Here is a 27589-nt window from a genome sequence, read left to right as displayed (position 1 = left end):
GGGGGGGCCACGGGTAGGATAACAGCGCCCTCGGCCGCAGTTCCTATTTGCAAAGGCTTTAAACAAAACTGTTTACTTTGCTGAAGTTCCTCTACTCAAATTACTTTTAATTTAGAAAAGACCTCGCTATCTTCAGCTCTCGGTATCAGTTGTTCACGAGATGGCGACTCGTGTCCAGCTCGACCCAACGGACATCGAGGTTCCGCCCTCCGCAGCGCCTCCAGCGCCGTGATTGGGCTCCGCCCACAACTGATCACGCCCTGTTCAGCCTGCTGATTGGATGAGGACCACGTCAAACACATATCCTGGACCAATCGCTCGGCCGAGGCAGGGTTTGGCAAGGAGGGGAGTGGGCCAATGGCGTGGGGTCGTACTGGGAGGTGACTGTCATATTGGACCACGCGCGGATGTGGACGCGTAGCCATGGGGAAGAGGAAAAGTAGTCAAAAGTCGAAGGACCTCGTAAAGAATCTGACCAAGAAACAGAAAAAGCATCTGAGGGAATATGGAGAGGAACATCCATTTCACGATAAGTGAGTTAATTCTCCTCAATTTGTCTGTTTGATCAGATCTTTATTTGTAGCCTCAGAAAGCTGGAGTATCTCAGGAGAGAAGGAATGGGTGACGTTTCCGGTCGAGACCCTTCTTCAGACGGAGGAAGGGTCTCGACCCGAAACGCCACCCATTCCTTCTCTCCTGAGATGCTGCCTGACCCGCTGAGTTACTTCAGCTTTTTGTGATACCATCGATTTGTACCAGCATCTGCAGTTATTTTCCTACACATATATTTGTAGCCTGGTGTCAGCATCCCCCCGAGTGACTTCTACCAACAACACCGCCACGATTAAATGCCTGTATGAAGCCTAAGGTGGCATAGATGTCGCCGGTTTTGAGGCATCGGCCCAGTGTTTTCTAAGCTTTTTAAATTGGTGAGCTATTGGACTTGCTGGCTTGCGTGGGTTTAAATATTCATTTCCAATTCTCTTTGAGAAACTGGAATTTTTTGAGGATGCGAAAAGTAAAATGGGCGAAGGAGAGCCAGTGGATGTAGTGCCTCTGAACTTTCAGAAAGCCTTTGATAAGGTCCCACACAGGAGATTAGTGGGCAAAATTAGAGCACATGGTATTGGGGGTAGGGTATTGACATGGATAGAAAATTAGTTGGCAGACAGCAAACAGAGTAGGAATAAATGGGTCCCTGTCAGAATGGCAGGCAGTGGCGAGTGGAGTGCTGCAAGTGCTGGGACCGCAACTATTTCAATATAAATGATTTAGATGATGGAATTAAAAGTAACAAGCAAATTTGCAGATGACACAAAGCTGGGTGGCAGTGTGAACTGCGAAGAGGATGCTAGGAGGTTTCAGGGTGACTTGGGCAGGTAGAATGAGTGGGCAGATGCATGGCAGATGCAGTATAATGTAGCTAAATGTGAGGTTATCCACTTTGGTGGCAAGAACAAGGAGGCAGATTATTATCTCAATGGTGTCAGATTAGGAAAAAGGGAAGTGCAACGAGACCTGGGTGTACATCAGTCATTAAAAGTAAACATATAGGTACAGCAGGCAGTGAAGAAAGCTAATGGCATGTTGGCCTTCATAACAAGAGGATTGAGTACAGGAGTAAAGAGGCCCTTCTGCAGTTGTACAGTGCCCTGTTGAGACAACATCTGGAGTATTGTGTGCAGTTTTGGTCTCCTAATTTGAGGAAGGACATCCTTGCTATTGAGGCAGTGCAGGGTAGGTTCATGAGGTTAATCCCCGGGATAGCGGGACTGCCATATGAGGAAAGGTTGGAAAGACGGCTTGTATTCACTGGAATTTAGCAGGATGAGAGGGGATTGTATGAAGTTGCAAGAATAACAACAAGATGTTTAACTTCAAACCTGGTTTAATGACCATTGACTGTGCAACGTTGCAGACAAGGCCGCAGTTCCCTAATAAGTGCCACCCACCGGAACCTCCCCCGGGTAACACGCATGCGCAGGAAAACTTCCTCCAGGAACGGCGTCTGCAATAACTCAACATAGACTGTGAACACAGTGACTGATCTACAGGGATCTTATAGAAACATATAAAATTATAAAAGGACTGGTCAAGCTAGATGCAGGAAAAATGTTCCCAATGTTGGGGGAATCCAGAACCAGGGGCTCATCCTAAGAATAAAGGGGAGGCCATTTAAAACTGAGATGAGAAAAAGCTTTTTCACCCAGAGAGTTGTGAATTTGTGGAATTTTCTGCCACAGAAGGCAGTGGAGGCCAATTCACTGGATGAATTTAAAAGATAGTTGGATAGAGGTCTTGGGGCTAGCGGAATCAAGGGATATGGGGAGAAGGCAGGCACGGTTACTGATTGTAGATGATCAGCCTTGATCACAATGAATGGTGGTGCTGGCTCGAAGAGCCAAATGGCCTCCTCCTGCACATATTTTCTATGTTTCTATGAGCTAACAACAATTAGCCATATGTATACTCTTAAAATGTTGTTAGCTTTTCTAGGGTTTTACCTGATTGATATGTAATAAAAGACCAAAAATATCTAAATTGGGATGTGTGGAATTTGGAAGTGATTATATCGCTGTACATCTATATATATTACAAAAAATCTCATCTTGTTTGTGCGTATATATTTTCCGGAAAGAAAGCCAAAACGGTACACCTTAGTGCGACAAGTTTAGGACTATCTTACTCACCATTAGCCTGGGGTTCAAATGAATGTTATATTTAATTTTTTTCCATTTTCTAATCTTTAAAAATCACTTTTTAAAGTTAAAAAAATCACTTCTCCATCTCCCATGGCCGTGACCGATGTATGACGTCACAATGGGTACCCCGCGTGTTTGACACCACCAACATGTCCGCACCTGCACAGTTGAAGCCCTTTGATATAATACTTACGTAAGATGACCGCCGGATCCGCACGTGCGCAGAACAAACGGGTCCACACCTGTGCAGTTAGGGCCTGTTGATATGATACTTACGTAAGATGGCCGCCGGATTTAACATTTCTGGTCAATACTCAGTTTTGATGAATGGTCAGAATTATTGATGAGCATGTTCTATAAAGATGCAATAGAAGTAGGAAAGGGAGAACAAAAATCAGTCAGTGAAAGAATGGGAAAGATTCAGGATTCAGGATATCTTTATTTAAACTGGCAAAAGAAATGATGGTACAAGATAACATAGAACAGTGCAGCACAGGGACAACCTCTTTGGCCCACAATGTGTACGCCAAACATGATACCAACCATCACTTCCACAACTCAACCAATTTTGGAGGACGCAGATATAGATGGGTTGGTTAATAAGTTAGTAACTCCTCCAATTTTATATATATATATATATATATATATATATATATATATATATATATATATACTCGCATATCTACCTACAACAGAGGTTTTAACACAGATACCTGTGGAACTCCACTGGTCACAGACCTCCAGCCACAATAATAACACCACTATTCCCCCTCTTCTATGGGTAAACCACTTCTGAATCCAAACCACCAAGTGACCGTGGATCCCAATTATCTTAATCTTCTGATTCAGCCTACCACAAGGGACTTCCATGTAGACAATATCAACAGCCCTATCCTCCTCACTCACCTTCGTCACCTCCTAGTTAATAAGACATGTCCTGCTGCTGACAAAACCATGCTGCCTGTCCTTAATTGTTCTATTCAAAATACAAGTCAATCCTATCCCAAAGAATCCTCTCCAACTGCGTCCGTACAACTGCTGCTAGGCTCAGCGGCCTATAATTTCATATATTATCCCTATTTCCCTTCTTAAATAAAGGAATAACATTGGCTACTTTCTAGTTCACCGAGTTCTTGTCTGTGGAGAGACAGAATACAAAGATCAGCATTAAACCTCCTGCCGTCGCTTCTCTTGCCTTTCTCAATGACCTGGGATAGATTCCAACAGGCCCAAGAGATTTATCCACCTTAATGATTTTCAAGAAATCCAATAGCCTTGATCTCATACTGCCTGAGCAAATTAGTGTACCCGCATTGATCTCAATATTCTCCCTGACCTTTTTGGTGAATATCCTTGAGTGGTCCCACCTTCTTCCCAGTTATTGTATGTATAAAAAGAAGATGGTAATGGGACACAAAAATGAATAATGATTGATCAGCAATAAATTTAACTGGGAAAATAGAATAACTAACTATAATTACAGTACCAAAAGTTAAATCTGTGCAAGGTGGATATTTGAAATGAAAATGTTTACCTGAAGTTATTGATCTCAACCCTGTCTGGAATATGATATGTCATCTTCCAAACGGACATGCTATTTTTGCATTTTGCTCTTATCGTCACTCTTACAATGAAGGAAACTGAGGTTTGAATAGGAGTTGGCCAGAGAATTAAAGTCACAGATGACTGAAAGCTTGGGAATGTGTGTGGACTAAGTGAAGGTGTTCCCCAAAACAGTAACCCAATCTTTGACTAGCCTCTCGTAGTTACCATGTAATAAACAGTGAATGCAGTCAACTAAATTGAAAGAAGTTAAAGTAAATCATTGCTTAGAAATAGTGTTTGGAGCTTTGAAAGGAAATAAAAGAACAGGTGTTATGTTTCCTGTGTTTGCATAGGTAGGGAAGGGGGAACCATGATGGGCAGAGAAAATAGTCCATTTGGGCATCTGAAATGAGAGCATTGGATAAGTCTTTGACCATTTTTTAACTTATTGGATATTATTTTACAGGGTTTCTGATAAAATCGAGCCAACTCATATTGTTAAACTGGTGAGTTAATCTAAGTACTTACCATTTGTTCTCAAAGACCATGCTAAATCCATATTCACTTCTTGATTCACTTGCTCCTCTCACGCCATATCTTTTCTGGAGATGAGCAGTTGCAGGAATGTCATAGTGTATGGAGAGCTAAAGGTTAGTCAGTTAAGCTTTTAAAAGTGCAGATTGAGTAAATGCAATTTTTTTCTCTCAGTAACAGGCCCAGAAGTCATTGAGGTCGGAAAGCTAATGTACGATATTGATAAAGAGTAATAAATAGAAGTGATAAAAGAATGACATTGGAGATTAAAGCAATGGTGTTAGCAAGGCACATTGGATGGGTGGGAGCAAGAGGTGGTTAAGTATTAGAATGCTCATGCTGGTATGTGTTGCAGGTATATTGTAGCTCTCAAAACTGGTTTGGATAAATAATATAAATTGGAGGGAGGAGAAATTTTGTAAATGCACGGAAAGAGTAGGGTAGTAGGAGCAAGGGAAAGAGTTAGTGTGTGCAGATAGATCTGAAGGGCAGCTATTCATACAATAAGCATTTATTCAGTTTACAGCTAGAATTGAACACCTTTGGGGAAAAAATGGATACACAGAGCATGTGTTCGGAGTGGAATCCGTGATATAATAGTTTATGGTACACTTCCAAGACAGTGTCATTGACCTTCCAAACATTATACCAGAGGAAAAAGCAACTTGCCCAACCTCCTCCAAAACTGCATATCTGACGACCCAACAACAAAGGCAGTGGCGAGATAGGAAAGGGCAATCAATAGCCAAAAGAGGCTGCATGAGCAGAGATGCAATTTCTATTAAAAATATTAGCATAGATATTCATTGGCACTGGGGTGGGTGTGCTATAGGGTCTTTACGCATCATGCCAGGACCTACCACAGTTTTGATAGTAGGCAAGCTTTTACAAAATCCATTAAGACGTGAAGACTGAGTTCCCATTTACCACTGAGTGATTCTATCAAGCTTCCCTTCATCTGCTGTTCCTTTATGGCTGGAGAGAGGAGTCTGGAATTAAATCAGTGTCTCAGAGTTTGGAGAAGCAATTGAGAAAATGTTTACTGGACCAATGCTATGTGTGAGTGGGCTGGCTTATGAGGAAAGCTGCTATGAACCGGTCCTGCTGAGCCGGATGGCCACAACGCATAGATCAACTTGCACTTTACCCTGTCCAAAACTGTTACAACTGTTTCGTTTCGTTGGGTTGCTGCTGTCTAAATTACCTAAATTATTGCATCGTATGGGAGGCGCATTCCCAATCTCGTTGTACCCCTGGGTACAACGACAATAAAGATATATTGTATTGTATTGTATTGTATTGTTTGTACGGTACCCTCCATAATGTTTGGGACAAAGACCCATCATTTATTTATTTGCCTCTGTGCTCCACAATTTGAGACTTGTAATAGAAAAAATCACATGTGGTTAAAGTGCACATTGTCAGGTTTTATTAAAGGTTTTTTTTAATACATTTTGGTTTCACCATGTAGAAATTGCAGCTATGTTTATACATCATTTTAGGGCACTATAATGCCTGGAACACATGGCTTCACAAGTGTTTGTAATTGCTCAGGTGTGTTTAAACGCCTCTTTAATGCAGGTATAAGAGAGCTCTCAGCACCTAGTCTTTCCTCCAGACTTTCCATCACCTTTGGAAACTTTTATTGTTGTTTATCAACATGAGGACCATAGTTGTGCCAATGAAAGTCATAGAAGCCATTGTGAGACTGAGAAACAAGAATAAAACTATTAGAGACATTAGCCAAGCCTTAGGCTTACCAAAATCAACTGTTTGGAACATCATTAAGACGAAAGAGAGCACTGGTGAGCTTACTAATCACAAATGGACTGGCAGGCCAAGGAATACCTCCACAGCTGATGACAGAAGAATTCCCTCTATAACAAAGAATAATCCCCAAACATCTGTCCGACAGATCAGAAACACTCGTCAGGAGTGGATTTGTCAATGACCACTGTCCGCAGAAGACTTCATGAACAGAAATACAGAGGCTACACTACAAGATGGAAACCACGGTTCACAACAAAAATAGGATGGCCAGGTTACAGTTTGCCAAGAAGTACTTAAAAGAGCAACCACAGTTCTGGAAAAAGGTCTTATGGACAGATGAGATGAAGATTAACTTATATCAGAGTGATGGCAAGAGCAAAGTATGTAGGAGAGAAGGAACTGCCCAAGATCCAAAGCATACCACCTCATCTGTGAAACACGGTGGTGGGGGTGTTATGGCCTGGGCATGTATGGCTGCTGAAGGTACTGGCTCACTTAGCTTCATTGATGATACAACTGCTGATGGTAGTAGCACAATGAATTCTGAAGTGTATAGACACATCCTATCTGCTCAAGTTCAAACAAATGCCTCAAAACTCAATGGCCGGCAGTTCATTCTACAGCAATCCCAACCATACTGCTTAAGCAACAAAGGAGTTTTTTAAGGCAAAAAATGGTCAATTCTTGAGCGGCCAAGTCAATCACCCGATCTGAACCCAATTGAGCATGCCTTTTATATGCTGAAGAGAAAACTGAAGGGGACTAGCCCCCAAAACAAGCATAAGCTAAAGATGGCTGCAATACAGGCCTGGCAGAGTATCACCAGAGAAGACACCCAGCAACTGGTGATGTCCATGGATCACAGACTTCATGCAGTCATTGCATGCAAAGGATATGCAACAAAATACTAAACGTGACTACTTTCATTTACGTGACATTGCTGTGTCCCAAACATTATGATGCTCTGAAATGGAGGGACTATGTATAAACATTGCTGTACTTTCTACATGGTGAAACCAAAATGTATAAAAATGGCCTTTATTAAAATCTGACAATGTGTACTTTAACCACGTGTAATATTTTTCTATTACAAATCTCAAATTGTGGAGTACATATATCATATATATACAGCCGGAAACAGGCCTTTTCGGCCCTCCAAGTCCGTGCCGCCCAGTGATCCCCGTACATTAACACTATCCTACACCCACTAGGGACAATTTTTACATTTACCCAGCCAATTAACCTACATACCTATACGTCTTTGGAGTGTGGGAGGAAACCGAAGATCTCGGAGAAAACCCACGCAGGTCACGGGGAGAACGTACAAACTCCTTACAGTGCAGCACCCGTAGTCAGGATCGAACCTGAATCTCCGGCGCTGCATTCGCTGTAAAGCAGCAACTCTACCGCTGCGCTACCGTACCGCCAGAGGCAACTAAATAAATGATGGGTCTTTGTCCCAAACATTATGGAGGGCACTGTATGTATTAGAATTTGAAAGTGAGAGGGGACTGGATTGAAACATGCAGGATCATGAAGGTGCTTTACAGGGGGGATCTGGATAGGCTATCTTCCCATTTGATAGAATGCTGAATTTGCAGTCACTGTTTAAAAATCCCCCTTCCTCTACTAAATGTCCATTAACAGTTCCACAGTTCGCAGTGATGTAACCCTCTTGGGCTCACACCATCTATAACCAACAATCAGCTTATCGGGGAACCTCCTTGCCTGAGGACATCTGTTGCTGGCCCCTATTTGTCCTGATATTTTGCTTGCGTCCTGTCCTGTCCTGTCCCCCCACAATACACCAGTCTGCAGAAGGATCATGACTGAAAACATCACCTATCAATTTTCCCCAGAGATGTTGCCTTGCCGCTGAGTTATTCCAGCATTTTGTCTATTGTTTAAAGATAATGGTCATCCATTTAACTCTGAGGTGAGGTAGAAAAATTCTCTCAAGGATTATTAGTTTTTTTGAATTCCCATTCTCAAAGAGTGGCAAAAACAGACTCTTTGGATATTTCAGCATAGGTAAAATTTAAAGGATCAGATGTATCCTTTCTTTAGAATAATGGAATGGCAGTGACTTTTGAAGTTATTGAACACTATGTTCCTCAAAAAAGACTCAAGATATTTTTCCTCCATACTGGGAAATTGTTGATGATACTTTAAGTATTTTTTGTTACAGAAATTTTTGAGATTAATTACATTAAAATATTTTCAGTCTGACATCTCGGAACAATCTGATTCAGGAAGTGATACAGAATCCATCTTGGAACAAGTGACTGCCTACCAAAACCTGTGTTCCACCTTAAAAAATGTCGCAGCTGATGAAAGTGAGAGTGAAAATGAATTTGAAGGAAAGCCAGAGGATGAAGACGATGAGAAAAAAGAAGAGGAGGAGGTCACAGATGTTGATAGTGAAGTTGATGATGAAAATGGCCAAAGAGAAGGAGGTACTTTATCAATCATTTCTATCTTTTAAAATTGATTAAATGACTGAATATAAATGGAAAATCCAATATGAAAATTATTTTATTAGAAAAATCAATATATTCTGTTTTCTAGCATGGATTCTCAATCTGCCACTACATTAATTTTTCTACTGTTTCTTCCTTGGTTTTTAATTCATGTTAACAGATTCATTCTGTGCTGCCGAAAACAGCACTGCAGAGAAAACACTTGAAAATGATGTTGTGATACATGATAACAAAGACACCAATGACCTGGAAAATGATTTTACTGATGTGAAGAATGAAGCCAAATTCTGTCTTGAAAGTAACTACAATGTAGATGAAAATGAAGTTTCGTGCACCCACAGTTCTGAAGGTTGGGTTTTTTTAAATTTCCATTTATGCTTGTGTTAATTAGATTTCATGGTCGTTGAAAGAAGAAACTGCAAATGCTGATTTACAAAACACAGTGCTGGATTAATTCTGCAGGTCAGGTAGCATCTCTAAGATAGGTGATGGATAGGTGATGTTTCAGGCCGGGACCCTTCTTCAGACTGATTGTGGTGGGGAGGGGGATGGAGGGAAGAAAGTTGGGTTAGAAGACTATGGCTTGAGAATAATTATAATTTTGTTGACTATTTGCCCATTAACTGAATGCATTGGCATCAGAGGTATTTCCTTCTCCCCCCCCCCCCCACCCCCCACCCACACTTATTATTCCTGATAACCTATTCTCTCTCACATTTCCATCAATTCCATCATCCAATTCACCTTCCTCCACCCAGATATACTATTAAAAGTAGTTGTTTTAACATTTGAAAAGGAAATCAGGAATATGGTTTATTTTGGAAGAAATAGAATTGAAAAATAAAAGTTATGATAGAACTGCATCAATTCTTGATTATATGTGCTTCTGATGCCAAATATAGGCACTGGAATTTGTGCAAAGAAGTCTATATGAATTAAGCTTACCATAAGCAAAAACAAAAAGACAAATTGAGTCTCTTTAAAAATAAGAAGTCAGAGATATAACTGAATTTAAAGTTGTGAAAGTTTTTAACAGAGGGGAAAATAACCTGTATCCATTTGAGGAGGTGCAGAATTAGCATTCTTCATAACAAGTTACCAAAAGACCAAACTGGCATTTAGAAATGTGGATCTTATTACAGTTCAGTGAAATAGTATAGATGCACGTGGGTGAGATAAGCATAGGACGGATAAGGGAATTTGAGGGTTGTGTGACAGACTTAGTGCTTTATTTTAATTTTCAGGATGTTTATATAAACATAGAAATATGCAGAATTTTTAAATGGCATTAATTTATGATGGATAACACGTGGCATCTGTTGCATTTGTTAATCTGGAGGTTTTATGTATGGAACTGGGTAATTTTGTAACCGTGTGCATCAATCATTAATAGTGGTCCATTAATAATGCATTTTGCATCCAGAGAAGAGCCACAGTAAGTTTGAGTTGTTTAACTAGGTGGATAGCTCATAACGCATTGCTGAATTGTGCAAATTTATTTTCGTGACTTTGTTAAAAACAATGTGATTTTCTTTTCAGATCCATTTAAACAACATGTGGACACAGAACTAGACAGCAATGATCTGAAAACTCTAACCCACCCCAAAAAACCAATGCAGTCCAAGGTAATTATAAACAAATTATTCAGGCTTTAAGTTATAAAAAAATTGTTTCTGGCCTTATTTTTGGATGATATTTTATCATTAGGTCAAGGGCCAAATGTACTAAGATTCAGATTCAGATTAGTTTATTGTCATATACATGAGGGTGCAATGAACTCCTTTGTTCATATGAAACCCTGAGAATCAGTAAAATTGATGATGATTTATACAACAATAAATCCTCTGATGAGCAGTTCACCATTCTGTACACATGCAGGTGGTCAAGAGCACAGCCATAGCCATAACTGGTTGAGATGCATCCCATCAGAATACTTTCAATAACACTTCTGCAGAAGTTCAAGAGAATCCACAAGAACATGCCGCGTCGAATATCCAGGCATATGTCCACATCACTTCCTTCCACCGTCCATCTCAAGTATATTATGTCATGAAAAGTGGAAGTATCAAGGATAACCTTCCCCCCCCCCCCCCCCCCCCCCCCCTCAACCCTGGCCATTGTCCTTTCTCTATTCTACCTGGAAGAATAAAGAGAAATATCAAGTACATTGATGGGAAAAGTTTAGAGGGATATGGACCAAACGCAGGCAATGGGACTAGCGTAGATGGGGCATCTTGGTCGGCATGGGTAAGTTGGGCCAAAGGGCCTGTTTCTCTACTGTATGACTCTTGTAGCTTTCAGTTTGTTGCCCCGGATGGAGTTCGGGCCCTGCCAAAGGCACCTGGCATCTGATTTGATTAAATTGAGCCTCCCAACTTGTTTTGAAATTTTGTCAACATCTCTCATATTCTTTTGGATTTCATAGTTGGCCTTCTTGTATAATACGTGATCACTCATCTAAAAAGCCAGGGTATTTCCCCAGGCCAGGTGAATCAAGAAATAAAGGGCAGAGGTTTAAAGTGAGAGGAGAAAGATTTAATAAGATCCTGAGTGGAAACATTTTCACACAGAGGATGGTGAGTATATGGACAAGGTGCCAGAAGAAGTCACATCAGTGCAACACAAATTGTTTATCATAAAGCAGACACCTCTGCCTTTCCACATGCCTGTGGCTTCCATTTGGTTCATCAGATAAATGGAGTACCCCTGAGTGTATGGCAGGATCAGTTGAATCAAGGGTAAGCCATATTTAAATGAAACAAAGACGTACAGGTATGTAGGTTAATTGACTGGGTAAATGTAAAAAAATTGAATGTAAAAAAATTGTCCTTAGTGGGTGTAGGATAGTGTTAGTGTGCGGGGATCGCTGGGCGGCGCGGACTTGGTGGGCCGAAAAGGCCTGTTTCCGCGCTGTATATATATGATATGATATGATATGATATGAAAGAGCACAGTGTTCTCCGATCTCCCTTTGAACCAGCAGGGTTGTCCTTCAGTAATTGAACATTAGTTAGAATGGAGGGGAGGCAGGATCTCTGCTTTTCAATCACAACTGGGCACCCACCCCGACTGCTGCACCTCTGTGGTTTGTTTTCACCCACAGTTGTATCAGTTGCTTGAGGTTTAATAAACTGTTTAGATTTAGTGATGATTGACAGAAGACTTTCAGTACTGGATCAAATGACTTTTTCAGTACTGAACCGCTTAAAGAAGTAAAAAATGATCATGTAAGAGGAGCTACACGTACAATGTCACCACATTCTGGGATCATTTAAAAAAAAAAATTTGTGTGCCTCTAAAGATGAATGTGACTGCTATATCATTATATTTTATTTTTCTTTTGGAAAGTGGACTTCTCTTGGGCAGCTGGTGTGGACCAGCCCACTATTAAAGGAGACTTCCATCAAAGAGTTATCATGTGAAAATTTGGAAAATCTCCACCTCCAGAAACCTCTTGAAGCAACATGGCCTAAATTAAATAGTCAGACCCTTGCAAAAGCCAAATTCAATGAACAAAAATTCTTCACGCCATTACAACAAGGACTCTTCTCCATAATGAATGCTTACAAGGACTTGTATTACCCAGAAAGGACAGCTGGACAAAATGGAGAGGAACTTCGCCACGCCTATTGTTTACACGTGATAAATCATGTGTTGAAAGCAAATTCGCATGTGCTAAACAACAACGCAAAGAAACACGACAGGAAGGCAGATGTTGATGATGAAGGTTTGAGTGATCAGGGACTTACAAGACCCAAGGTAAGGAGTATTTTAACATGACCGCGGTACCTGTATCATTTACACAAACCACTTTAAATTCGGTTACATTTCACATTTTTGACATCTCACTAAGAGTAATTATGGGTGCAACTGGTGATCACATGGTATATTATCAAAGAATATCGATAAAACATTCAGTGAAACTGTACCAAAGACTGCATGGGAGATGTGAGATGTTTATTATGCCCAGTATGGTTAATGATAGAAATATAGTCGGGAAGGGACCAGCTTATGACAAGTGTGTTTTCAGAGCTGATAAGCACTAAACATGATGCAAATTGAAAGGAAGCTACTTCAGATAACTGGAGATTTTGATTAGCTGAGAACCTGTGTTCAGGATTTGGCATCATTAAAAAAAATGGACCATTGTTTTATGTCCAGTAACGTACTTAAAAGAATAATTATGTCTCAACAAGAAAACATAACACTTCAGTTGCCTTCAATTATTGCTGGTATCTAACAACCTGATCTTTTGTAATGAAGGTTTTACAAAGCTTCAAAAAAAGTGAAGACTTTTCATTATTTGCTTATTCATTCCGGAAGCTTACGATTAGCTGGGTCTCAACTACAGGACTGCATTTCAATCCATTCTATTATTAGATTTAAATGCTTAGATGTGGACCTTTCCATGGTAATGTTACCAGTACACTCGTACCATTCTTTTGAAACCCAGAAGTTAAAAAGATGCAGAGAAATGTGTTGTAGGCACAAAATGCTGGAGTAACGCAGTGGGACAGGCGGGAGAGAAGGAATGGGTGAAGAAGGGTCTCGACCAGAAACGAAAGGTGAAGAAGTGTCACCCATTCCTTCTCTCCAGAGATGCTGCCTGTCCCGCTGTTACTCCAGCATTTTGTATCTTCCTTCGATTTAAACCAGCATCTGCAGTTCTTTCCTACACAGAGAAATGGGTTACCTGCTAAGTATAAGAGAGATATGAAACACTATTGTTAACCAAGGAAATTAAGAGGATATTGAAGTTGAGAGAGAAAACTTGTAAGGATGCAAAAGTTGGTGGTAGAGCTGAAGTCTTAGATAAATTCAGAACCCAGCAAAGTAGGCCAACATTTTAATAGAGAGAAAAAATAAGCAGTTCCACAGTTCTTGATATTTTCTCGATCACACCTTCCGTAGGCAACAATGGACCCACCAGGCACCACCTTGCCTGAGGTCATTTGTGGCTGGCTCTGATTGGTCTTCTTTTCTCTCCTAGCTCTTCACCCCCATCCACCCCCTTGTTTAAGTCTGAGGAAGGTTCCCGACCTGAAATGCACCCATCCTTTTTCTCCCGACATGACCTGGTCTTACTCTAGCACTTTGTGTCCAGTCTTTTTTTTTTGTAGATAGACACAAAAAGCTGGAATAACTCAGCGGGATAGGCAGCATTTCTGGAAGGAAGGAATGGGTGACATTTTGGGTCAAGACCCTTGTTTTTTTTTTGCTGGGTAGGAGCTGGTTATAAAGCAGCTGTCTTGCTCCCTTGCGTCCAAGTATTAATACTGTTGGGAATGATGATTTAAGGACTGTTTATCATCCTATTCCTAAATGTATTGATTGCTACTAAATAATGCTTTTAAGAAAAGTTTTTTTTTCATTCACTTTCAGGTACTTATTGTGGTGCCATTTAGAGATTCTGTTTTAAGAGTGATACAAACTTTGATTGGTCTTCTTGATGTGAAAGATAAATTGGAAATAAGCAATAAAAAGAGGTTTATGGATGAATATGGCTCTAATCCAGATGACAAACCACCAAATCTAAAACGTCCTGAAGATTATGAAGCTATCTTTGCAGGCAATATTGATGATCATTTTCGAATAGGTAACTATTGCATTTGTTGTGTTGCCTAATGTATGATGAATTGAACTGTTATCCTAACTTGGGTCAGTACTATTGAGGAAGATGATGGGATAGCTCTAGATGTGAGTGATTCATTTCCTCCTTATAATGTCTTCCAAAGTGCTGTTACTTTTAAATAAAGTAAAGGTAGGATCTGAAATTTGTCACTTCTGTCATCTCAAGTGAACTACAAAGATGCCAATACAATATTTACATGGTATTTTTCCAAACTTGGATAGAGTTCTTTAAGCTATATAATATCTAAATTAAAGTACCAATTACCTGCTCATGACTTTTACAAATTCTTACAGCTAAGAGATTACCTACAGAAACATCAGGAATGGGAGAACATCTGCAAGACTCCATCTAAATTAGAGGAAGTGTTGTGGGGGTTCTCGGAAGACAAGTCAAAAAAAGGGATTATATCAAAAATTTATGAAGCACTACAACATGAATCCAAAGAGAACAACTTACATATCAAAGAAAAATGGGAACTGGAAGCGAATATCATAATATCAGAAGAAGGGTGGGAGGAATCATTTAAAGAGGGACATAAACTAACTAAGAGCCCAACATGGAGGGAATTTGACTGGAAAGTTAAAATGCGTTACTTTTATACTCCATTCATTACATCGAAATATAGTAATACAACTGATTTATGTTGGAGGGAGTGTGGAGAAGTTGGGGACTCCACTCATATATTCTGGGATTGCCCAAAAATACAGGATTTCTGGAAGAATATTCAAAAGGAAATTAAACAGATTATGGGCATTAACTTCCCTCTGGAACCAGCACTTTACATTTTGGGTATAATTCCTGACAGTATGACAGATAAGAGTTCGAAACATTTATTGACAATCCTGCTGCTGATAGCAAAGAAGACGATAACAACTTCGTGGTTGAAACCACAGCCTCCAAGCATAATGCAATGGAGAGATAGGGTAAAAAATGTGTATATAATGGAAAAAATCACAGCAAGGTTACAGTTGACAACAGACATGTTTGATAAAAGATGGTCATTATTAATACAGGCAATGCCGGGACTCGAGTCTCTTCTGTTTTTGGGAACTTAAAGTAAGGGTATTTACATTCAATATGCATCTCCTATGTTTGTTTAGTTTGTGTTTGTATGTATGTAAAAAAAAATAATAATAAAAATAAAGTAAAAAAAAAAAAAAAGTACCAATGACAGTGGACTCACCAACTTGCTACATGAGCAATTTAAGGTGTTTCGGTATTTTTTTAAAGAATCGTAGACTTTGTTTTTTATATTTAATATAAGTGTAATGGCAACTTCAGTCTTTTCCAATAAATTCTTTTCCGACTTCACAGGGAGTGGGAGTGAACTTGACGCAAACCAACAGAGAGATTTTCCAAACATATTTTCAGTTTAATTAGTTGTTTATTGAAGTAGTACAAAACAAGAATATGTATATACCAGGCTGTACTTATTTTGCGTTCAAGTCATAGCTGGTGTTCTGTTCTCCCTGTCTGACCACAGCTCTCGCCGTAGTTCTGGTAAGAACTGTATCTCACCAAACTGCCCGTGTCTGACCCTTCCCGTCTCTGCATCTCCAGATATACTACCTAGTTCTGGGCTTCTCCCAGTACGTAATGCCCATATATATACTCATCTCATGACAGCCCCCAAATGTCCAAAAATAATACAGCAAGATATCTAGACAAAATAATATAATATGCTAAAGCAGTCAGCTTGAAGCGTGAAAACAGGTGCACCACATCAGCCCATTTACACCAATTCTACCCTAGTCCCATTTTATTCTTGCTGCATTTCCATTTAATTTCTCTCCAGGTTCAATCAATACCCTGTAATTTACACTCCAATTGACCTATCAGTTGGCATATGTTTGGGGACATAGGTGGAAACCAGAGCTGTGGAGACCCATGTGGTCATAGGGAGAATGTGAAAACATCACGCCAGGGTCGGGATTTAACCTGGGCCACTGGAGCTATGATGCAGCAGTTCTATTAGCTTTGTCATTGTGTAGCTCAGTATTTGATTGTCTAGTTAGATGTGTTACCAGCAAAACATTTCTGCTTTGGCTTTATAATAATTTACTTCCATAGATGTTTTGGGTGTAGTTTCATAAGTGGTACCTTCACTGCCTTGTCAATAACATAATCTTTGTATCTTCCTCATGACTGGGCTGGGTTTTTTTGGGTTTGATTACGTTTTGAATCAAGTTCACGTCAACCAGGTATCCCCAGGGACCATGTGGGGCTGGAAGGCTGGCTGCCAGCCACACCGCACAAATGTAATCAGATTGGCGTTGAAGGATGAAAGAGGAGAGCATCTTTGTTCACAAATTGATTTATGCTTGTTTGTTTCTATAATGCAGGTGTGGCCATCCTTCGAAAGAGTATAAGATTGTATGCACCATTTTATTCCAGTGATATCATCATTGCCTCTCCACTGGGCTTGCGGACAATTATCAAAACTGAAGATGACAAGACCAGGGATTTTGATTTTCTTTCCTCCATTGAAATAATAATCATTGACCAAGCTGATGTTTATCTTATGCAAAACTGGGAACATGTTATGGTGAGAACTTTGATCCAATAGTCCCTTTCAGTGGATTGTCAGATAAAAATCTTTTTTTATACTACTAATGGTTATCACAAGGATACATTCCCTTTAGGGCTAACTAATAATTCTAAAGATGTTTTAGGATTTGACATATCCGGGCCAAAATTAAAAATGTGATAGGTTATGTTAGGCAAGTTAAAGTTTGTTTATTGACTTCAATTTTCAATACTGAATTTAAAAAAAAATCATGGATCTCGTTTTAAAGTTTATGCTCTTTTGCATTGAATATTTTATGTGAGGACACTCTCTGTAAAACATTCATCTGATCAAAATAAAATAAATAGACCATTTCTGGCATGTTCATGGAATATGTCCATTCTGGAAGAACTAAAGTAGTTTTGATTGACCTTTAGAAAACCTTATCAAAATATTAAACACCTGACTTTTGAAACAGCAAAAGTCAGCTCAGGATAGCAGTTTGCTGCCAAGTTAAGGTTAAGCTGTCTTTTGTCTGCAGTGAATAGGTGGAGTTTTGGTACTCAAACCATTGGAGGCTTGGAGATCAAACCGAAGCATCCCTAGTTACAAAATAGAATTCAAAATATTAACAAATTCTATGGGTTGATACCAAAAAAATCCATCAAAGCTGCCGGGTTTTTGTAAAACCCAGCCTTTTTATTAATACAATTTGGATTACAATATCACAATGGTTCAGCCTAAAGGCTAGCAAACTTGCATTTAAGTCAGAACGCACAAGCACTCAGTCTTGTTAACAATATTTAGTGTTGCAGATTTCTGAGTGGAAGTTTAATTTTTTAAGCAATATGTTCTTATTTGTACAGCATCTACTGAAACATCTAAACCAACAACCTCACGAACCACACGGAGTGGATTTCTCTCGTGTGCGTATGTGGTGTTTGAACAGTTGGTCCAAGTATTACAGACAAACTTTGATCTTCAGCGCACTTCAGAATCCACAGATTAATTCTATTTATAGTAAACATTGCTTCAATTATAAGGGACAGGTATGTTTATCATGGATGTTTTAAATTGTTTTATTGTGGATTTTACAGATTACTTCAGTTAGATTTCAATTGAGTTGCAGCTAATTCCACAGTTTAAGAATAAGGGGTTAGAACGGAGATGAGGAAAATCTTTTTCAGTCAGAGAGTTGTAAGTCTGTGGATTTCTCTGCCTCAGAAGGCAGTGGAGACCAATTCTCTGAATGCATTCAAGAGAGAGCTAGATAGAGCTCTTAATTTTAGCGGAGTCAGGGGGTATGGGGAGAAGGCAGGAACGGGGTACTGATTGAGAATGATCAGCCATGATCACATTGAATGGTGGTGCTGGCTCGAAGGGCCGAATGGCCTACTCCTGCACCTATTGTCTAATTGAAACCATTCATAAATCATATTTCTCATTTTATAAAGGTTAATCCAACGCTGGATATATTTTGGTTCATACTGATTGCTTTGTCTCTGAACTGTCCTGTTTTTGGATTGCAGAAGCTCTGAATGGATGAAGCAATCATTTTGATATCAACGTAGTATTAACTCTGTTCTATTAATTAAGCATATTATGCACCCAATAAATGGTATTTTTATTGATCAACAATTTTTAATTTGAAATCACTGGATGGGGTAGGAATGTATTGTGTAATTTAGCCCTGCAGTGAAATAAAGCAGAGTGGACAATTGGAGTGCTATACTTTTTTTTTAAACTGCATATTGGATAGTCTTCCCACTATTATCCCTGCTCTTCAACTTGTTTAGCATTTGTATTTGTCCAAGAAATATGGGAAAACCAGAATGTTCTACACCTTATCCATTACTGCTTTTGATACGCAGAGTAGCTTGGTCTGCTGCGAAAATTTGTCTATTTATGTTTGGTAACTTAATCATGGCTCTCGTATTATACTGAGTAGGGAATTTGAATTATTTATGCTTTTCTATGTTTGTGTTGCTGATATGAGTGCACTGCATTATATGGGTGCGTGTGTATTTATCATTACATCACCCTTCAAGCCCAATAAAAGTTTTTTAAAGCAGTTTTACTAAATTAAAATTTAGTTGATCAGCAGAACCAATGTCTTGATACTGTTTCTGTCTTTTAGGTGGCTGTGAGGAATATGCCTCAAACTAGTTCAATCTGCCATGTTGTTGTGCAGTTGCCACATGTTTTCCAACGAGTGGATGTCTCCAGCTTCACAGGTTTGCCTGATGCAAGGTATTCCATTATGCTTAAGAGCTTCCTTATTATAAAGAAAAAATGGATGAAGTTTGAATTGTAATAGCTTTGTCACATTTACCTAAGCAAAAAATTAAAAATTGCATCAATATTGACTGCAAGTAACAGTCACAGATAAGATGGATGGCAGTTCATCTACGTAAGATCAATGATCTGGTTAGGTAGAAACATAGAAAATAGGTGCAGGAATAGGCCATTTGGCCCTTCGAACAAGCACCGCCATTCAACGTGATCATGGCTGATCATCCAGAATCAGTACCCTGTTCTTGCTTTCTCCCCATATTCCTTGATTCCGTTAACCCTTAGAGCTACAGTGCATTCAGAAAGTATTCAGACCCCTTCACTTTTTCCACATTTTGTTACGTTACAGCCTTATTTTAAAATTGATTAAATTCTTTTTTTTTTATCATCAACCTCCACACAATACCCCATAATAAAAAAGCAAAAACAGATGTTTAGAAATTTTGCAAAGTAATTAAAAAGAAATAACTGAAATATCACATTTACATAAGTATTCAGATCCTTTGCTATGACACTCAAAATTGAGCTTATGTTCATTCTGTTTCCATTGATTATCCTTGAAATGTTTCTACAACTTGACTGGAGTCCACCAGTGGTAAATTAAATTGATTGGACATGATTTGGAAAGGCATACACCTGTCTATATAAGGTCTCATAGTTGACTGTGCATGTCAGAGCAAAAACCAAGCCATGAAGACAAAGGAATTATCCGTAGACTTTCGAGACAGGATTGTATCGAGACACAGATCTGGGGAAGGGTATAAAACAATTTCTGCAGCATTGCAGGTCCTGAAGAGCACAGTGACCTCCGTCATTCTTAAATGGAAGAACGTTGGAACCACCAGGACTCTTCATAGAGCTGGCCGCCCGGCCAAACTGAGCAATCGGGGGAGAAGGGCCTTGGCCAGGAAGGTGGCCAAGAACCCGATGATCACTCTGACAGAGCTCCAGAGTTCCTCTGTGAAGATGGGAGAATCTTCCAGAAGGATGACTATATCTGCAGCACTCCATCAATCAGGCCTTTATGGTAGAGTGGCTAGATGGAAGCCACTCCTCAGTAAAAGGCACATGACAGCCCACTTGGAGTTTGCCAAAAGGCACCTAAAGGACTCTCAGACCTTGAGAAACAGGATTCTCTGGTCTGATGAAACCAAGATTGAACTATTTAGCCTGAATGCCAAGCGGCACCGCTCATCACCTGGCCAATACCATACCTACGGTGAAGCATGGTAGTGGCAGCATCATGCTGTGGGAATGTTTTTCAGCGGCAGGAACTGGGAGACTAGTCAGGATCGAGGGAAAGAGGAACGGAGCAAAGTACAGAGAGATTCTTGATGAAAACCTGCTCCAGAACATTCTGGACATCGGACTGGGGTGGAGGTTCACCTTCCAACAGGACAACGACCCTAAGCACACAGCCAAGACAACGCAGGAGTGGCTTTGTGACAAGTCTGTGAATGTCCTTTAGTGGTCCAGCCAGAGCCTTGAACCCGATCGAACATCTCTGGAGGGACCTGAAAATAGCTGTGCATCGACACTTCCCATCCAACCTAACAGAGCTTGAGAGGATCTGCAGAGAAGAATGGGAGAAATTACCCAAATACAGGTGTGGCAAGCTTGTAGTGTCATACTCAAGAAGACTTGAGGCTGTAATCGCTGCCAAAGGTGCCTTAACAAAGTACTGAGTAAAGGGTCTGAATACTTATGTAAATGTGATATTTCAGTTATTTCTTTTTAATTACTTTGCAAAAATTTCTAAACACCTGTTTTTGCTTTTTTATTATAGGATATTGTGTGTAGATTTATGATTAAAAAATGAATTTAATCCATTTAAAAATAAGGCTGTAACGTAGCAGAATGTGGAAAAAGTGAAGGGGTCTGAATACTTTCTGAATGCACTGTATATCTAACTCTCTTGAATACATCCAGTGAATTGGACTCCATTGCCTTCTGTGGCAGAGAATTCCATAGATTCACAACTCTGGCTGAAAACGTTTTTCCTCATCATAGTCCCAAATGGCCTACCCCTTATTTTTAAACTGTGATCTCTGGTTCTAGACTCCTCCAACATGGGGAACATTTTTCCTGCATCTAGCCTGTCCAGTCTCTTAATAATTTTATGTTTCTATAAGATTTCCTCTCATCCTAAATTCCAGTGAATATAAGCCCAGTCGACCCATTCTTTCACCATATGTCAGTTCCGCCATCTTGGGAATTAACCTGGTGAACTTACACTGCACTCCCTCAATAGCAAGAATGTTCTTCCTAAAATTAGGAGACCAAAACTGCACACAATACTCTCGGTGCGTTCTCACCAGGGCCCTGTATAACTGCAGGAGGACCTCCTTGCTCCTGTACCCAAATCCTATCCCGTGCCATCTGCTTTCTTCACTGTCTGCTGTACCTGCATGCTTACTTTCAGTGACTGATATACAAGAACACCTAGGTCTCATTGCACCTCCCCTTTTCCTAATCTGGCCATTCAGATAATAATCTGCCTTCCAGTTCTTGTGACCAAAGTGGATAACCTCACATTTATCCACATTATACTGCATCTGCCATGCATCTGCTCATTCATCTAACCTATCCAAGTCACCCTGCAGCCTCATAACATCCTCCTTGCAGCTCGCACTGCCACTCAGCTTTGTGTCATTTGCAAACGTGGCGATGTTACATTTAATTCCTTTTTCTAAATCGGCAACTAAATTGTGCTTACAACTAAATTGCTCTATTCTTTGCCATAGCTCAAAATCAGTACCATTCCATTTCCACTAACTGGTAGACTTGTTTTGGCTGAATGATGGATGATTTTTGAAAAATCGGGAAACTGTTTATAGCAGGCTTAAATTTGTGCCTGACCAAACTTATTTTATTTAGAAGGAACTTGATTTGGTACATCACAGTCTATCACAGTATCACAGTCTACGCCTCGGGCATCCAGCTTCGTAGTTATGGCTCTGCAATGGTCATAGATAGATTTCTTGTACCGCTCAGGATCATTTGACTTGAATGCTGCAGACTTAGACTTAACCTGGGATTTGACTACACGGTTCATCCATGGTTTCTGGTTGATGAACATGTGTATCATCTTATTTAATATACAATCTTCTACATGCTTGCTGATGAAGTCACAACAGTGGCACATTCTCTAGGGTAGGTGCAGAGTCCTTAAATATGGAACAGGCCACTGATTCAAAGCAGTCGCAAGGGATCTCATGCATTAACTCGGACCAGTCAGCACTGTACGACTTTCTGGAACTGACCCTTCTGCTTCAGTTTCTGCTTGTCAGCAGGGAGTAGAAGCACAACTATGAAGAGGATTGATGAGGGCAGGGCAGTGGATGTTATCTGTATGGTCTTTAGCAAAACCTTTGAAAAATGCCCATGCAATAGACTAGTCTGGAAGGATTGAGCGAAATGAACCCAAATTGAGTTAGCCGATTGGATTTAATATTGGCTTGAAGGAAGGTGACAAAGGGTAGTCGTGCAGAGTTGTTTTTCTGGTTGAAGGCCTTTGACTGGCCTCCCTGGCTATTCCCTTTTTTCCCTTCAAGCTGCTGGGGGAAGATACAGGGGTTTGAAAGCCCAGACATGCAGACTTCAGAACAACTTCTCCCATGCTCTTAGACTTCTGAACCATTTGCTTCTTTCCCACCCCCTTACTGGAGGTGCTGTCACATACTCTTAGTCTTTAGTCAATCTTATTTGGTTATTCCATTATTGCACTTTAATATTTTTTGTACTACTTTGAATTGTCCTAATCTTCACCATTCTGCTATTTTTACATATATTTGTTACATTTATCAATACTGTATTTATCTCCAATGAGCTTCGTGTGAATGAGGATATTTTTGCACTCTGGTGTCAATGCTAATAAACTAATTTGAATCTGGGATTAGCTTAGGAAAGCACCTTGGTTGGCGTGGACGAGTTGGCCTGATGGATATGTTTCCATGCTGTATAACCCAGACTACACATATGATTGTGCAAAATATATTTATTTGTAGTGTTTCTTAGAAATCTTAGAATATGTGATTAACATTTTTTTCTAATATACACTCCTCAAGGTTTGAATTTTTCACCAAGAAGATTTTGCCTCAATACAGAGAAGCGGTCATGTCCCACACATTAATTTACATACCAATCTATTTTGATTATGTGCGACTCAGGAATTACTTTAATCGTGAAGAACTGAATTATTCTCATATTTGTGAATACAGCAAAAAATCCACCATTAATCGAGCAAGATACCACTTCCTGAAGGGAGAGAAATCTTTCCTGCTTTTCACTGAACGGTTCCATTTTTATAAACGGTGAGATTCCTAAGAGGGCATTGTTGTAATAATTATGTTACCAGGCCAGTAACCTGGAGGGCAAGACAAAGATCTCACATTGAAGACTGATTCTAACAAGTATAGAATTTAAATTTATTTAATTAAATCAAGGATTAAGAAGGAAGTATCATTCATGGTGACTGAGATTGTGGGAACATCATTAAAGGCCAGGAAACAGAAGTGTTAGCAAATGTATAAGCATGTTACCAATGCCTACAAGATTTTATGCAAGTCTCGCCATCACTCTGAAAGTGTCTTGAATTCAGAGGCCATAGAAGTCAGAAGAGGAAGAAGCCATAGAGGAAGGCACTGAGCACAGCGCTGCCGTCAGTCGCGCGGTTGCCGCCCCCCTTCCCCCACTTCTCTTGGAGTGGGAGAGGCGACCACACCTCCTGGCGGTCAGCGCTGCCCGATCTGAGCAATGTCAGGCGCGAGGCATGCCGGGACGGGCATCGGCTAAAGGTCTCCGGGGGGGGGAGCGCATTAGTTAAAGGTCCACGGGGGTGGGAGCGCATTAGTTAAAGGTCTGGGGGGGGGGGGGGGGGGGGGGAGCGAGAGCAAGCTGATCTCTTGAAGACGTGCGTGTCCCATTGTGACGTCACACGCTGCGCTGAATACCGGCGGGGGGGAGCGTGAGCTCATCTCTCACAGTCGCACGGGTGCCATTGTGACGTCACACGCTGAAGACCTTCAAGAAATGGGTTAGAAAGGAAATGTTTAAACTTTAAAATCTCTAGCTTTAAAAATATAGCTTCAATTTGAATGAGAGTTGTTACATATTATGCCTAGGATAATGGTGAGTAACGTGGGCCAAAAATTGTGGCGCTACAGTGTACCGTTTTGGCTGTGCGAACCAAAAAAGGTTGACACATACACACAAACAAACACAGAGTTTTAGTAACATTATATATATATATATATATATATATATAATGTATATATAGGTTAGGTGACCATTAAGTCTAAATCATCTGACAAGCATATTTTCTTAATTGTATTTTTTCTTGATTTCTTTCAGTAATTTGAAATTGTTTTTTTATTGTGTCATAGAGCATGGAATAAGGGCGTTTGACATGTTCAGGCTGTGTTGACTGTGTCAAGCATTCGTTTCCACCAATTCTACCCTAACAGCACATTCTCCCATCCATTTCTCACTTTACCTACACACTATTGGCAATTTACAGCAAGTAACTAACCAACCCACATGTATTTTTGGGTGTATAAGGAAACTGAAGCACCTAAAGGAAACCCAGGTGGTCATAGGATGAAACTCCATACAGACAGCATCTGGTTCATCCGAGCTGAGAGAATTTGTTTTCAATTATTTGCACCAAGTTAGCACTCTTATACATATTAATCAATATTTTTGGAACAAGGTTTTAAAAATGCACCCAAATTGTACACGTTTATGGCAAAATTTGTATTATGATTATGCAAATCAGGTTGAGCAGAATTCCTAGCAGAGAAAAAGTTTAAGGACAAAAGTTATCAAAATGTGTAGTTTGTGCCTAGGACATCATTTGCATTGAAAATGAAAAAGTAACACAATGCGTCTTTGGCACGTTAGGTGCTTTAATGTATAAGTATATAACATATAATATCACTTATGTACAGTCTTGAACTACTGCACTGACAGTAGAAAGGAACTACAGATGCTGGTATATACCGAAGATAGACACAAAGTACTGGACTAACTCAGCGGGTCAGGCAGCATCTCTGGATAAAAAGAATGCTTGACGTTTCAGATCGGGACCCTCCTTCAGTCAGAAGAAGGGTCCCGACTAGAAACATCTTTGTATCTATTCGTAGGCTGGGCAAACAAATATTACTATCTTTAAAAAATCTTGCATATTCCGGTGAAATAGAAAACAAACTACATATCTTATTGTAGAATAAATGTGATAATTAAAAATTGTTGATGTTTTTTTCTCAATATAGATACACCATCAAAGGCATCAGACATCTTATTTTCTATGAGCTTCCCACATATCCACATTTCTATAGCGACATCTGCAACATGCTGAAAGCAGAAAATAGAGGTGATGAAGCATCGTGGACATGCACTGTTCTGTATTCAAAGTATGATGTTCAAAAGCTAACTCCTGTGGTAGGAGCAGAGCGTGCTGCCCAGATGATACAGTCCAGCAAACCTGTCCATTTGTTCGTAACAGGAGATGACTTGTAAGATAAACCAAGGACTGGTAATAATTCAACAGTTTGACATGGCTAGTGTCGTGCTTGGGATTTAATATACTAGCCTATCGTTCTTATTGAAGAGTACAATTGTACATTTGTCTTTTAATACCAGGAATACAACAGTCGTAATTTTTTGTATTGTCAACTTTGTAGATAATGTCTCCTATGTAATGTAAAATGTGAGCCATTGTGATTAAACATATAATCATTTTTTGCTGGATTCCTAATGCAAAAATAATAAATATGCAGAAAATAACCAAATGTTGAAATAAAGTGCAACTCTAAAATTTTCTGTTGTGAGCTCATATTCTAAAAATACACAATTTCATTCTCATTTTCATTGATTATGAGACAGTTTGCATTTCTAGTTGTGAAAAGTAAATTATAAGCACATCTTTTATTTCTACAGCTATTAATATATTGATTTATTTTGGGGATGTTAAAGTCCTGTTTTTCATCTGTTGTCAAATTCAATATTGAATGTCTCCATGCCATTAATACTGGTTAAAATTGCCCAGAATTGTTTAATTTTTGTGAAAGCGGTGAATGAGGCTTTTTCTTTCTTCTATTTTCTCTCTTGGTGCTTGTGTCATTTAGCTATGAAAGGGACTATCAGTCCTGGTTCTTTTTAAGAAACTTTTGCATCTGAGAGCCCATATTAAGGGGAAAGGTATTTTATGGTTGAGTGCCATTTTATTTGATTCAAGCAGCTTCTGTATTGACAAGGAATATCTCCTGATCATTACGCACCTTCCCTATCAATAATGCACATGGGAGTATGTGATTGACTGCGCTTTCATTCTGAATTCTCCAGTCAGAATACTTTGCTCAGGTTTGATCCACGTATGCACAAGGAAACTGTCCTGCATCAGCTTTATATTCCATTTTGTAAACAATCCTTTGAGATTGTCAATAGACCAAAACTTCACCATTCTTGAAGTACTTTGACACTTGAAACATTTTGAGAAATGATCATACTGCCAAGAATGAATGAAAATATAATCATGTAATAAACTGCTTCAAATAATTTCTACATTGGATGTAAAGTTGTTCTTCATATTAAGTTTAAAAACATTCTTTTTACAACATTTAAAGAATTAAAATTTCAGCAATCGATCATGGAGGGATCAATTGAAAATGGAGGGCAGCACCGTGGCGCAGCGGCAGAATTGCTGCCTTATAGTGTCAGAGACCCGGGTTAAATCCTGAGTACGAGTGCTGTTGGTACGGGGATTGTATGTTCTTGTGACCGCATGGGTTTTCTCTGGGTGCTCTGGTTTTCTCCCACACTCCAAAGATGTGCAGGTATGTAGGTTAATTGGCTTCTGTAAATGGTAAATTGTCCCTAGTGTGTAGGATAGTGCGAGTGTACGAGGTGATGTTTTTTTAAAAGACAATATGAGACCCTGGTGTTGCTGTTTACGGCTACCGCACTCAGCTCCAGGACTGTTTGGACCAGCAAAATCAGCTTTCTGGATCTGGAAAAGATCATTTCAGGCTCACTGAGGAAAATCTTATCTGAATCTGTTGAAGATACTCCCGCAATGATTTTAGTTAAATAGAATCTAGGATTTGACCCAGTAATGATGAAAGCAAGA

The 27589-nt window shown here is 39.7% G+C and overlaps 1 protein-coding gene across 2 annotated transcripts; it reads left to right on the top strand.

Annotated features, from left to right (window-relative positions):
* The first annotated feature begins 396 nt into the window (after window positions 1-396).
* utp25 (UTP25 small subunit processor component) lies at window positions 397-26988 on the top strand. Of its 2 annotated transcripts, none has more exons than XM_078404956.1 (12): window positions 397-533; window positions 4714-4753; window positions 8776-9007; window positions 9192-9380; window positions 10571-10656; window positions 12380-12790; window positions 14414-14627; window positions 17006-17208; window positions 18036-18218; window positions 19307-19419; window positions 23682-23774; window positions 25734-26988. In XM_078404956.1, exons 1-12 carry the CDS (start codon window positions 424-426, stop codon window positions 25978-25980), a joined length of 2121 nt encoding a protein of 706 aa, XP_078261082.1. In that variant the 5' UTR covers window positions 397-423; the 3' UTR covers window positions 25981-26988. The 2 variants fall into 2 exon arrangements, with proteins under 2 accessions (XP_078261082.1, XP_078261081.1); XM_078404955.1 differs by having other exon boundaries at window positions 23529-23774.
* Window positions 26989-27589: the final 601 nt, after the last annotated feature.

This window comes from Rhinoraja longicauda, chromosome 9 (assembly GCF_053455715.1).
Source record: "Rhinoraja longicauda isolate Sanriku21f chromosome 9, sRhiLon1.1, whole genome shotgun sequence".
In the NCBI taxonomy this organism is placed as follows: Eukaryota; Metazoa; Chordata; class Chondrichthyes; order Rajiformes; family Arhynchobatidae; genus Rhinoraja; species Rhinoraja longicauda.
This window is presented reverse-complemented; position numbering and strand designations above follow the sequence as displayed.

Excerpts from the sequence above, each read along its gene's own strand:
- utp25 (XM_078404955.1), top strand. The coding sequence starts at position 424 with ATGGGGAAGAGGAAAAGTAGTCAAAAGTCGAAGGACCTCGTAAAGAAT. Across the intron at positions 14,628-17,005 it reads TGATGATCATTTTCGAATAG|GTGTGGCCATCCTTCGAAAG; the intron begins GTAACTATTGCA and ends TCTATAATGCAG. Across the intron at positions 23,775-25,733 it reads CGGTTCCATTTTTATAAACG|ATACACCATCAAAGGCATCA; the intron begins GTGAGATTCCTA and ends TTCTCAATATAG.